A 14588-nucleotide genomic window follows, 5' to 3' on the forward strand; every position below is an offset into this window, starting at 1 on the left:
AATTTCGATCATTTTTATTTTCAATTGTGAAACTAAGAAACTTGGATTTTGATCAATCATTGTTCTTTAATTTGTTTTTAGTAAAAAATATTTAACTTGTAACACATCATCAAATATTTTTATCAAAACTACGCGTTAAACTAAAAGATATACGGAGATTTTTTTTTTTTTAATTTAAAAGAAAAATATATGACTTGTGTTTTTCGACATGAAAGCCACCTCCCATGGCGAAATTACCATCAACCCATCTGTCCGTTACCCAAAATACCATCCATTTAATCAAATCCTCTTTGTCACTTCTCTCTCCATTCAAACAAAACATTCACAAGAACAAGATCTCTCTCTCTTTCTCTCTCCCTCCCTCTGCACCAACTGATTACTTTATTCCATCTTTGTTGCATTAATTGGCTCCTCTGTTGCAGGTATTTCACTTCTAATTTAACACCAATGCATGTTTTCTCCTTAATTTACCGCCTCTCCCAGAAATGTCAGGATAATTCATGTGGGTGTGTTTGTTAATTTTTGTGTTGATCTCTCTGTTTTTTATTCAAATCATCAACATTGTTCTCTCTAATCAAGACCCACTTATCGTTCTGTTCTTCCCGAAAATATAAGGAACTGTATGATCGATACTTGCATTCGATATTTCTGGGTGATTGCAATGTTCGTGGTTTGGTTAATTAGTGTACTCAAATGATTTCATATCAATTCGCATTTGCAACTTCTATCGTATTTTCAAACGTAAGTTTTGTGTGTGTGTGACTGTTTGTTCGTCTTAAAATGAGTATATCTAAATTAAATAGAAGTGGAATGATTGATGTGTTGTAAGTAGTTTGAATTTGTTTACTATAATGTGCATATCATTCTGATTTTTAATTCGATGGTTATTGTTTTGAAGATGATTTGACCAGCAAATGGGCAAGAAGAAGGGAAATTGGTTTTCTGCAGTTAAAAAAGCTCTAAGCCCTTCTGATTCGAAGGAGAAGAAAGAAAAGGTTTGTGTTTCATCTTCTTTCCTTTCTTTGTTTGATGAAATGCCAATGTGGGTTTTAACTTTTCACATGACAGAGATCCGATAAACATACTCCAAAAAAATCTTGGTTCGGGAAGCAAAGAAGGTTGGATAAAGATTTCCCCCAAACAGAAGTCGCCGGATTACCATACCCTGCCACTGCCACTCGTTCTCCTCCTACAGAGGACGCAAAACTCACTGAAGCCGAAAATGAACAGACCAAACACGCTTATTCCGTTGCATATGCCACCGCCGTGGCAGCAGAAGCAGCGGTGGCAGCCGCCCATGCCGCCGCGCAGGTTGTTCGCATGACATCTACAACCCGTTTTGTGGGTAAATCCACAGAAGAAATTGCCGCCATCAAGATCCAGACAGCTTATCGCGGCCACCTGGTAATCATTTTCCGTCTAATTTAACACAACACCCTCTGTAAATGTTCAAAACGATGTTTCGATTTTCTGAGGGTTTATAGTTTTCAGGCAAGAAGGGCGTTGCGTGCTGTGAGAGGATTAGGGAGGTTGAAGTCATTGATTCAAGGTCAATCGGTTAAACGCCAAGCGATCTCCACTTTAAAATGTATGCAGACATTGGCTCACGTTCAGTCGCAGGTCCGATCAAGACGCATTCGTATGTCGGAGGAGAATCAAACTTTCAAACGACAATTCCTTCTGAAGCACGAGAAAGAGTTTAACACCACTCGATCCTCGGTAAAGATCATGTTTTTTGTTAAATTTTTATCATTGTTTTCGTGTTTTAAGTTTTTAACGATTAAAACATTCGGGATTACAGTTTGGAAATTCATGGGATGACAGCAGAAAATCGAAAGAGGAAATTGAAGCTAGGTTACAAAACAGACAGGAGGCTGCTGTAAGAAGAGAAAGAGCGATGGCATATGCACATTCTCATCAGCAAACATGGAAGAACGCCAAAAACTCTACAAATCCGATGTTTCTAGACCCAAACAATCCTCACTGGGGATGGAGTTGGCTGGAACGATGGATGGCCGCCAGGCCCTGGGAAAATCAAAGCATCTCCGACAAAGCACCGCCGGTTAACCACCAATCACCCGCCAGAGCTCCGTCATCTAGCGGCAGGGTGAGGCCGGAAAGCCAAAAGGGAAGCGTGGATGAAGACACCCGGAGCTATTACAGCGTGCAGTCGGAACGAAACCGGCGGCACAGCGTGGCTAGCTCGGTGCGTGACGACGAGAGCTTTGGCTCATCGCCGGCGGTTCCTGGTTACATGGCTTCGACAAAATCGACGAAGGCGAGGTCTCGAGGGGCTAGCCCTAGTCCAAGCCCATTAGGTTCAGGAAGGAAAGGAACCTCCGAGAAGGGTTCGGTGGCCGGGTCAGCCAAGAAACGGCTTTCGTTCTCCGGTTCACTGGCTCGCAACACGAAGAAGTTCCCTGAGTCACCACTGAGGAACTCGAATTCGTAATAAGGAGTTGTTTGCGATGTTGTTGTGTTTGTGTGATCTGTTTATTTTATTTTTTTGATTTTATGGTTTGTTTGGTAGTTAGTTATATTATACTAGTTATTTAAGTAAGAGAGGTTTTTGGTGTTGTTGTGTTACGTACAAGTTTTAATGCATGAGTTTGGAATATCAAATATGTATGTGTGTTGGGTTTGATTGTTTTTGTAGGTAGGGGTGATGAAAGTGACTTGGGTTGAAAGGTAAAAATAAAATGATTGGGTGAAACAAAGTGCCCGGGCATCGAGAAGAGCATCAAGTAGTACCTTGCTTTGTCTGGGGAACAAACCAGAATAATAAACTTTCTTTATTGATGATTATTATAATATTAGCGGAACATTTTGTTTTAATATTAATGATATTTTGTTATAGTAAATGGTAATAGATGATACTCTGTTATAGTATATAATTAAAGTTAAATGTGTTGCATACATTCATAAAATTCTGAAAATATTTTGCATTTTTTAGAATAGTTTTTTCTTTGTTTACAAGGAATTCTTGAGAAAGCAATTTACTTTGTTTCGTGATATGCTTTTTGGTAAAAATATTTTAATTTAGAATAATATAAACAAAATGTTTGCTTTAACACGAAATATTTTAAAAAATGATTAGCAGTTGGCAAAAATGCTGATTTAAACAGATGAAAGAAAAATTAGTGTTTTTCCTAACGGATTTAAATTATTAAAAACTTACATTTTTCTTTATATCGAGAAAGTAGTTTTTGGATATTGCAAGGTTTGTTGGTTTGAGTGTTTTGACCAACCCCATTAAGGAATCAATGAATCATTGCAACACAATAATCCACGTGCAATATATGGGGTACTTGACTGGAGGCCACGTGTTTTGGGTTGGGTTTAATCTGTATAGTAAATAGTAATATAAATTCCAGTATTTAGGCCTAAATATAGGAATGGCAATGGGGCGGGTTCGGGCGGTGCATGGATTCCCAAACCTGTCCTGATAACTTTCGGGTATCTTATCGGGATGCTTCATTGGGTTTCGGGTTTCCCCGTCGGGTTTCGGGTATCTTATCGGGTTTACAACAACTGATAACGAAATCTTTATTCTCTTTTAGGGTACCCCAATGTCTTATAAAATATACATGTTCTAGCAACTCTTTTAAATTAAAAACATGATGCATCACTTTAATAAAATAAACTGGACGTTATATAAAAAATTATTTGATTTAAGTTTTGTTTAATACGTCAAAACACATAAAAATGATCATTAACACCAGATTGTTAATAACTAAAAAAATTGTCCACGATAAGTATTTTATATTCGAACGTGTACAATTAACAGCAAAATTTTTTGAACATATTATATATATATATATATATATATATATATATATATATATATATATATATATATATATATAATCGGGGCGGGGCGGGTCGGGGCGAGGATAACCCACTCCCTGCCCCGAACCTGATAAAAAACCCGATAATGACCCGTTACCCGACCCGAAATGATCGAGTTTCGGGTTTCCCCGTCGGGTTCGGGTTTTTTTGCCATCCCTACCTAAATACGGGCTATTTGAGTTTTTTACTGTATTTGGATTATTGGTCATTACTCATCGCTGGTGTCCTGACTTTAGCTCTCATATGCCATATGTTAATCTATTGGGCTTCTCCAGCCCAATTGTTTTGAATGGGTTATTTTACTTTTATGATGTCGACTGTCGAGGTTTTCGCTCTCAATCTCATATATGTTTGACCCGTATCCTTACGCTAATCGTGAGTGTCTAAGGACTTGGGTTGTGTTTTTATCCATAATGAATTTTATATGAACTAATAAACAAATATCTAAGTGGGAATTGGTGATTAAAGGGTCTAGGGCTCTTGATAAGATATAATTTTTGGGCATTGGGTTAATTGGGTAATTAATGTTTGCAAATATACCCACCTGAACTAGTGTTATACCCACCTGGTGGATAGTTGACCGATGTAATAAAAAAATGATATATCGATTTTACTTTTTTGTATAAAATCGTACTTTCATTTGTTTCAACTAAAGCATTGTACTGCGAAATTCAATATTTTTTTGTATTTATATTGTTCATTTGTTCCAATTATACAAACACATACAAACTTATTTTTTGTTCATTACACTAATTTATACTCATTGCAGCTTTTTTGACAGTTAACCTAACTGTAAATTCAAATACAATCACATTAGAGGGTTAACAACAAATAATAACAATGCACTTTCATTGCTAGTTCTTGTATTCGGCCCAAATATGTACCACCTGGTTCTTGGTACGTATTCTTTTATTAATATTTTTGCATTTTGGCCTTGGACTCGGCGAGTTGAACGACCAACTCACCGAGTAGAAGCGGAATGAGACGCGGAGTTTAAGCAGTGGACTCGACGAGTCGGGTCCCAGACTCGGCGAGTAGGCCCTGTCTGGACAAAAACCCTAACCCGAGGGTTTGCACCCTATTTAAACACCTTAACTCAGCCTCCTTCATCCCATTTGCTCCTAGAAGACCCCCATAGCAAACCCTAGCCGTTATTGAAGCAATCTAAGGCATTTAGAGTGATTTTGGTGCTTTTGTGACCCAAGGAAGGAAGGAAGAGCTTGAAGGATCAAGAGGAGGCTAGAAGGATCCGATTTTGAGCATCATTTGCAGTCTTCAGAAGGTATAAAGTCTATACCTTGTTTGTTCTTTTGATATATCCCATTTTGTGGAGTTTTAGGGCTTTTCTAAGCCATTTTGGTCACCAACCATGATTGCAAGCATGGTTAGGGGTTGATGTTTCAGATCTAGGCCCTTAAAGGGGTTACAAGGCAGAAAGGAGTGGCTCTTGCACTCAAAGAAGGCCCCATGCATTGTAAGAGATTGTTTTAGGACCTTTTGAGCTCAAAGTCCCATGCAAGCACGTAAAGATTGTAACTTTACGTGCTAGATCGATTGTAGAAGCATAGATCTATCTTTTGATCAAGGGTTGTACATCAGAGCTCGAAGATTTAGTGAGAGGATGTGACCAACTCGATGAGTCCATTCTTGGACTCGGTGAGTCCAAGGTTTCTGTCCCATATTAGTTGAGGGTTATAAGGACCCAATTGAGTGTGGAAAGGTTTTAGGGGGGTCCCGGGGAGTGACCCAACGTTCTGGACTAAGCCATTGTTCTGGAAGTTCATGGGACTCGGCGAGTGCATGAGCAGACTCGGTGAGTCCAAGGCAAACTTTTTAAGGATGAAGATGAACTCGACGAGTCGTTCATACAACTCGGCGAGTCAAGGAGAGGACATGTGTATCAGTTGAAGATGAACTCGACGAGTTGTTCATACAACTCGGCGAGTCGGATGAGGATTCAGTCGATGTTCCTTTAGAAGGAAAACTCGTCGAGTCATCGCCTAACTCGACGAGTAGAGACGGGTACAAGGAAAAATGGAAGGATAGGGAATCGGCGAGTTGGCGAGCCAACTCGGCGAGTCAGGTCAACTAGAAGTTGACTTTGACTTTGATTTGGTTAGGGGTAAAATGGTCATTTTACCCTAAGAACAGTTAGCAGTGTATGACTAAGTGTTTTGTGGGAATTATAGCCGGAGGATTTCCGGAGCAGCAGCGGCAGCAGTCAGAGGATTCTCGCACAGATCAGCAGCTACTACGAGGTGAGTTACCTTCCAGTAGCGGTGGGTCTACGGCCACAATGTCGGCCCACCAGTAGGAGTTGTATGATTAGATGATTGTCTTTGTGATATCATCTAGGTTTGCTACTACGTGATATATTATATACTGGCATGATATGTTATATGTGATAGTAGTAGAGCTCGGTTGTTAGGACCGAAGCGTAGGTCAGACACCCCAGATATGTCTGATAATATGTGCTGATATGTTTATATGCTGACATGGTATGTTATATGTGATAGCGGTAGTAAGAGAGGAATAGTCCCCCAAGTTCGGTTGTTAGGACCGAAGGGTAGTTCGGACACCCCATATATGTCTGGTAGTATGTTTATGTTATGATATATATGATAGTAGCAGTAAGGGGTAGAATAGTCCCTGAGGGTCGGTTATTAGGACCGACGGGTAGGTCAGCACCCCAGAATGACTTGACATAGGTTGGACGGCACCCCAGAATGGCCACATGGGTAGGTCGGCACCTCAGAATGGTCATACCGGGTAGGTTGGGCACCCCAGAATTGCCCGACAGTATGTATGCTATGTGATTGCATGGTATGTGGTACGATGGGGGAACTCACTAAGCTTCGTGCTTACAGTTTACAGTTTTGGTTTCAGGTATCTCTTCAGCGAAGGGGAAGGAGCTGGCGCGGTAGCGGCACATCATACACACACTCTTTGTTTTCCGCATTATGAGTTATTCTGGGATTTGTACTCTGACATTATTATGTTTTTACGATTGGGTTTTCAGATACGAGACATGCTTTTATTAAATGATATGATCGGTTGATATTTTGATACAAATGTTGTGCAAATCACTTAATCAAAAAATGAAATTTTTGATCGTGAAAATTGGATCGTTACAAAATATGCGCTAAATGCATTAATAAGAAGGTACTTTAATTTTTTGTTTACCAAAATAATATATTTCTCACATTTGTATTATAAAAAATTACTTATATTTTAAAAATATTTCAAACGAAACCATTGTACTTTAATAGTGCATTGCTATAATTCATTGATAGTACATAGCAATGTATTTTAGTATAGACACAATCACATTTAGCCCACGTACGCTTGTTGGTTAAATAGTTTCAACTCCTCCATACACAAATAAAATCCATGAAACAAATATAGTGATAGTATAAAATACAAAATTAAGTGCTATTAATTAGTAATTCCTAAAATACCCTTTAATTATAAAATAATTCCAATTAACAATATTTTAAAAATCCGACACTCCTTTATTCCTCCCCTTCTCCATAAGTGAAACCCAAACAAGAATAAAAAACTCTTATGATGCATTTTGACTGAAATACCCCTGATCGTTTAACCACCAACCTCGAATGAAAGAAAACCCAATATTACAAAATGAAGAACATCCATAGGGAGCTGTAGATATAAAAAAAGAATCGACAAGAACAGTAAACCTGAAAAAAAAAAATTACAATCCGCAATATGCCCAAAATACCCTTGGGACAAATCGCATAATTCCAATTACATGCAGATATCAGAAAGAATCGATAGGAACCAGTAAACCTTAACACCCTGCTCCCGAGTTGAAGCAAAGAAAAGAAGAGAAGAGAAAAGAAGAGAAAAGAAAGGAAAACAAATTTGTCTTTTGTGCTCCCGAGTTTGAGAAAATGGAAGTAAAGTTAAACATTTTATTCTTTCTTTTCAAATCCTCCCAAATCGGAAGGAAAGTTAGGAGGGAAAGTGATCCTTCCATTTCTTCCACTTCCTTCCTTTAATGAAACTCGGGAACATCAATCTCTCTTACAATCCGCAATATACCCAAAATACCCTTGGCCCTTGGGACAAATCGCATAATTCCAATCATAGACTATAGCAATCCATATACATCTTAATTCGAAAGTTTCCTTATCAAATTGCTTGCAATTAATCCATACCCAAACAACTATCTCGGAGAAATTTTAAATTTCCAAAAATAACAAAGGAACCCTTTACACCATCTCTTGAATAACCGATCATTGTTATACATCTCCCACATTATCCTTATCACGATATGATCACGCCGCCTCCATTTAGCTTTTATTAACACTTTCCTCTCCAAAAGCCAGATAATCCACATCTTCTTATTACTCTTCCTGTTATCAAAGAAGTAATATTTCCCAATTTTATTTTCCTCATAACAACAAAACTGACAATAAATCTTACAACCCAAATCAAACATGATTTTAATCCCCATGAACACAAACATCATTTTTAACTGGAATTTTCCTGTTTTTGCAGATTTCCTCACATAGGCCCAAATAACCCAATTTGAGACCAAACAATTTCATTCTAACATCCTCCGTGATTCTTTGAGCCATAATATCAACATAATTTATGTCTATAAGGAAGTTAATCACAGCAACAAGAGGACATTATCAAGAAACAATTAGACCCTAAGCATAAAATATAAGTATAGAGTAAATAATATATAGAGCCATATCTACCTTGTAGCTTGCACATTTCACCGAAAAAATTGGAGTAAAAAAATGACATAGTAAAAAAAGTGTCAAGAAATTCATCTACTTTCAGTCATCTGCAACATATTGTTGTACTTATTAAAAATGACATTTCCAGACCTCGACCTGAAAGTAAATGCATAAAAAATAACTAAGCATAAATAGTTTCATGGAAGTAATAAAAAATACCAATAACTATTTAAAAGAAGAAATGTCAAATGTAAGCTACCTGATAATACCAGGTCTAGGGGTATCATTATATGAATACATGTCCTAGGGCTACATATGTTTATCCCCAACCTCTTCTTCTAAAACGATGACTTATACTTGATGCAATACGCTCTTTAATATATTGCTATTATTTGTTAAAAATATAAGTATGTTGCTATTATTTGTAACAATTGATATCTTCATTGCTATTATTGGATTTAGGGGGTGTTTGGCTTAGCTTTTGAGATGTCAAAAGTCCTTTTAGGAAAAGATCAAAGTTAAAAGATGTTTCGCAAAAAACTTTTAAAAGCTACTTTTAGATTTTGGATAGAAGGAAAATCAACTTTTTGGAAAAGTCAAGAAAACCTGACTATTTACAACTTTTCAAAAAATAACTTTTGGCCTCTAAAAAACTAAGCTAAACACCCCCTAAAAGGTAAATAGGTTGTTATTATTGGTTGATAAGAAAAATATGTTGTTATTATTTGATAAAAAGATAAGAATGTTATTATTTATAATAATAAAAAAAAGATAAGTTCATTGCTATTATTGGATTGAAAGGTAAGGATGTTGCTATTATTTTTTAAAAACATAACTATGATATTATCGAAACCCAATATACCTATATTTAGCACCATTATACATGAAAAAGCACCAACTCCATTTTGAAACATCAACATTAATCTTTCTTTTCACCACTTTCAAGAGAGAACAATCAACATCCTACATATAATAGTCATATAGATATATAATTGATGTAATGATCGTTTATGGATCTTATATTTCCTATACAATAATCAATGATAGATGATGGCATGATGCTCAAAACAATTAAAAACCCCCAACTGAAAATGTATTTTTTACTTAGTTGGTATTTGGAGATCCTAAATTAGGAAAATTTTATCATATTTATATATGAGAACGAAAAAAAGATAAATTTGTATCGAGTTATTTAATTTAATTTAATATAATTTTTAATTTTTTTTAATCGGCTGATTTTGCAAGAGTTGGGAACATTTAAATTTGGCCAAAGCATTGTGTGCTATTTAATGATTTATTTATATAATATGTTAAATTTGATTTAATTTTTATATTATATTAACTGTTAGAATTTGTGCTTTCATACTCCTGAAGCTCTACAGAGACGGGTTGCCGAGAAAACAATGAAAGATATGGAGGAAGTTTGGACGGAAGTCCGCCAAAAAAAGGGAGAAAAACTACAGCGGGAAAGAGGAGGAAACAACTACTTTCTTTGTAACAAACGTTCCGATGGAAGCAACGAAAGGAGAAATGCAGAAAACATTCGAGAAACATGGCAAACTCACAGACGTGTATATGGGGCAGAAGGTGGGGAAGAACGGAAAATACTACGCCTTCATACGATACAGGGGAGTTACTAATGCAAAGGAACTGGAAAGGAAACTAGATGGCGCAAAGATTAGAGGGAGGATCCTTGCAGTAAACATAGCCTTACGTGAGAGGAAAGAACCACCCAAATTTCAAGCTTACAAAGGTGGAAGAGGAAGATTGATGGAAGACAAGACCTGAGCAATCAAAGATCAAAGAAAGGAGACACGAACACACTTCAGAGATCATAGAACATACGCCGATATGGTAAGGCCGACCCACATAACAAATTCCCGTCCAGAATCAACGAGACCATTACTCTACAAAGAGAACCGATCACTCTCAGTTGGTTGAGGAAAACAGCCATAGTTGGTGAAGCAATGTCGCTAGACCATCTAGGACACCTCCCCAAACTGCTAAACTCAAACGACGAGTCCAATATGGAGATAAAATACATTGGAGGACTGAGGGTCCTAATGCTATTCGATCACTCTGTAGCAGCAAAGGAGTTCATGGAAAACAAATGCAGGTGGAAAAACCATATGAAATGGCTAAAATGGGGTGACAAGGCAGAAACACATGCAGAATGAGTAGCATGGATCAGAATTATAGGACTTCCACTACACCTTTGGGGACAAAGTAATTTTGAAATAATCACGAGTGCATATGGGAAAACCATTGCACCCTTCAAAGACATCCCACATAGAGTCGACCTATCACATGTAAAGATAGGTATTCTTACGAAAAGGAAGATACGTATAAATGAAGAGGTTACTGCTACGTTCGAAGGGAAGGAATATCGGCTGGGGATAATCGAATTTGATGTAGATTGGTTCCCGTTCAGATTCGATCCATCAGAAGATTACCTTGAAAAAAACAGCCACGAAAAAAACGACGATCCGGAAGAAGAGGAAGTTAAGACGGCAGTGGGAGAAAACAAAAGAGAAGAAGGAGAGATTTGGCCGGAATTGCAAAACTCATCGGAGGAAAATAGGATTCAGGTGGATGACCAGGGACACACGGAGATGGTAGACGAACAGATGCATGGGGAACAAACAGGATTATTGGGAATATCAAAGGGGGCACCGGAACCGATCCTTCAAATTCTTGAGGCACTAATAACAAACGGTAACAATCAAGGACACGTGACAAAAGTTGGCATTAGTTTGCCACTCGCTGATGGAGCACATAATGGGCTTCCCCCAATTAACTGTTATGGGCCTTTCCCATATCAATTAAAAACATATAAAGTAGCCCAAACATTCAGAACCGGAGGATCCAATGGAAAAAGAAGAAGAGTAATGAAGTTAAACATGGGTTACAACACACCCGTTATTCCTCTCATGGAGAATCCAATGGAGTCCGACCCCGAACCCATCCCTCAAACTGTGCCAATACCGGATTCCCCACCGGTATCAAACCAGAACGGGGACATTGACCTTAATACCCCTCCCCCACAGCAAAACGAAAACAGGGAAGAAAATATAGGAAACCCCAGGACATCCGAAATGGAAGAAACAGCTGCACTTGGTAGGGAGCTTGGATTTGACATAGGGCTAAACAACCCTATCCTCAGCGAAGTCATGGGAGAAGAAGGAGAGAATATTCCACCTCAATGAATTGCCTCAGCCTGAATATGAGAGGAATCGGAGAAACCCACAAGGTAAATTGGGTAAAAAGGCTCAAAGTACACAACAACTCTTCATTCGTAGGAATACAAGAAACACAATTGGGGAATATTGAGGCAATAGATGTATAAGGGTTGAAACAACCCAAAAATACGACCCAAAAATTTCGTTTTTCGATATAATCAAAACCATAATCAGAATGTCATATAATAAAACCATACGTGATGTATTCCAACATAATAGAAAACACTGTGCGGAAAACTGTATCATACTACGTCAAATCAAAACAAACTAAATCAATCCCAGGCTAAAAGCTAAAGCTGTGGTGTGTGCGATGCCGTCACCCCGAGCTCTTCCCTTTGCTTGCGGAAGTACCTGAAACTAAAACTGAAACTGTAAGCACGAAGCTTAGTGAGCTCCCCCAAACTACCACATACCATACAATAACATATAAACACATATTGGGCCTTGCCCACTGCATCGGGACGAAGCCCGGCAACTGCATCGGACCGAAGTCCGGAACTGACTGGGACCTTGTCCCCTGCATCGGACCAAAGTCCGGAACTATCTGCATCGGACCGAAGTCCGGAACTAACTGCATCGGACCAAAGTCCGGAACCGACTGGGACCTTGTCCCCTGCATCGGACTGAAGTCCGGAACTAACTGACTGAGCATAGCGTAGCATAACATAACAACTAGCATGAACACATATACTGCATACTACATCGGGCCGTAGCCCGGAACACATAATACATAACACATAAAACATAGCACACAAATCCTGTCTGAGCCACGAAGGCATCAAACATACTAGCTACTGCATCGGATCAAAGTCCGGAAACTACTGCTAACTGAACGGGCCGTCATTGTGGCCTTAGACCCGTCCCTACTGGAAGGAAACTCACCTCGTAAACTGGCTGCTGAGTGTGTGGCTCTGGAAGCTAACGGCTGCTGCTCCTGTATCTCTCCGGCTACAAGTCCATAAACACACTCAATCAAATACTAAACACTGCACTTGGGTAAAATGACTCTTTTACCCTTGGTCAAAGTTACTCTCATCTGGACTGACTCGCCGAGTTGGGCCACCCAACTCGCCGAGTCCTACTCTCACTTTTCAATCCTACTCACTGCTACTCGTCGAGTATGGCATCGACTCGACGAGTACCCTCTTGATCCAAGAACTCAGACAATCTTCATCCGACTCGCCGAGCCGTATGAACGTACTCGACGAGTTGTTCTTGATCTTAAGAAGATTGCCTTGGACTCGCCGAGTTGTATGAACAACTCGCCGAGTCCCTCCATTACTGAGTCTACCTTCAACTCGCAGAGTCCACTCTCTAACTCACTAGTTCCAGTCAACACTGCTAAGAATGAAGGAATCGGGGACTCGCGACTCAACTCGCCGAGTCGTTCTTCCCGACTCGCCGAGTTGCCGCCATGCAACTGTTTTTCACCCGATTTTGCTTGAATCCAACACATACAAATGATAGATCTGAGTCCAATAAGCTGGTTTACCACGTAAAGTTTCCAACTTTACATGTACAACACATGAATAAGGGAAAATAAGGCTAAAAGATGCGTAAAAGGGATAGATCTAGGGTTAATATGCGAAGTATCCCAATAAAGGCAATAGATCTGGACTATGGGACTTCTCAATGAATAGATCCAAGGTTATCTCGGCTTATTAGGGCGTTCATGAAAGCACAAGGCTTGGAACAAGCATCAACTAGTTCTTAGAAGAGTTCTAATGGAGGTTTAAAGCATAAAACAAGAGGGGAAATCCGAAAATACCTCAAATAACTCAGATTTGCCCTTGGATCTTGGCACTCCACCTCTTCTCCTTGCTCCTTTCTTCTTCTCCTTCTTCAAGCCTTCACAAAATCACACAAAATCACTTACAAACTCTCAAGGATGAACTAGGGTTTTCTCACAGCTTTAGAGGGTGAAGGAGGCGAGAATGGGGGCTATAAGGTGACTTAAATAGTGGGCAACCCGGGGATTTAGGGTTTCACCCAGACGGACGGACTCGCCGAGTCACTAGCTAACACGTGCTCGAAGTCGCGACCCTACTCAGCGAGTCAGGCTATGAACTCGCCGAGTCCCTCTTGCAAAACTTTAAAACAATTACTAATGAATTAACATACCGGGAACGGGTCGTTACAATTCCCCCCCACTTATCTCAGACTTCGTCCTCGAAGTCTGCTACGGCTGGATCTGTAAATATCTTCGGGTAGTGCGTTCTCATCTCCTCTTCAGCCTCCCACGTCCATTCAGACCCCTTCCGGTGCTGCCACTGTACCTTCACTAGCTGGATTACCTTGTTCTTCAAGGTCTTGGTCTTCCGATCCAGAATCGCGACCGGCCTCTCAATATAATTCAGGCTGCTATCCACCTGAATATTCTCTAGGGGAACGACTGCTGACTCATCCACCAAACACTTCCTCAACTGCGACACGTGGAAGGTGTTGTGGATCTGACTAAGCTCCTCAGGAAGATCTAACCGATAAGCAACCTGACCCACCCGGGCCAAAACCCTGAAAGGACCAATAAATCTGGGGCCCAGCTTGCCCCTCTTCCGGAACCTGATGACACCTTTCCAAGGTGAGACTTTCAGAAGAACCATATCTCCCACCTGGAACTCCAAGTCCGAACGCCTCCTGTCAGCGTAGCTCTTCTGCCGACTCTGCGCAATCTGCAGCCTACTACGGACCTGCTGGATCAACTCAGTCGTCTTGAGCACCACTTCGGTGCTCCCGATGACTCGCTGACCGACCTCGCCCCAACAAATCGGGGTCCTACACTTCCTCTCATACA

The 14588-nt window shown here is 39.6% G+C and overlaps 1 protein-coding gene across 2 annotated transcripts; it reads left to right on the forward strand.

The window, feature by feature from the left end:
• The first annotated feature begins 238 nt into the window (after positions 1-238).
• Positions 239-2622, forward strand: LOC145032819 (protein IQ-DOMAIN 3-like). 2 transcript variants are annotated; one of them, XM_078981764.1, is made up of 5 exons: positions 239-422; positions 899-995; positions 1069-1404; positions 1492-1719; positions 1802-2622. In XM_078981764.1, the coding sequence occupies exons 2-5, from the start codon at positions 915-917 to the stop codon at positions 2450-2452; spliced, it is 1296 nt and encodes a 431-aa protein (XP_078837890.1). In that variant the 5' UTR covers positions 239-422; positions 899-914; the 3' UTR covers positions 2453-2622. The 2 variants fall into 2 exon arrangements, with proteins under 2 accessions (XP_078837890.1, XP_078837891.1); XM_078981765.1 differs by lacking the exon at positions 239-422 and adding an exon at positions 516-741.
• The last annotated feature ends 11966 nt before the right edge of the window (positions 2623-14588 follow it).

The sequence above is a fragment of the Lactuca saligna genome, chromosome 2 (genome assembly GCF_052625555.1).
Source record: "Lactuca saligna cultivar CGN05327 chromosome 2, ASM5262555v1, whole genome shotgun sequence".
NCBI lineage: Eukaryota > Viridiplantae > Streptophyta > Magnoliopsida > Asterales > Asteraceae > Lactuca > Lactuca saligna.

Excerpts from the sequence above, each read along its gene's own strand:
- LOC145032819 (XM_078981764.1), top strand. The coding sequence starts at position 915 with ATGGGCAAGAAGAAGGGAAATTGGTTTTCTGCAGTTAAAAAAGCTCTA. Across the intron at positions 996-1,068 it reads CGAAGGAGAAGAAAGAAAAG|AGATCCGATAAACATACTCC; the intron begins GTTTGTGTTTCA and ends TTCACATGACAG. Across the intron at positions 1,720-1,801 it reads TTAACACCACTCGATCCTCG|TTTGGAAATTCATGGGATGA; the intron begins GTAAAGATCATG and ends TCGGGATTACAG.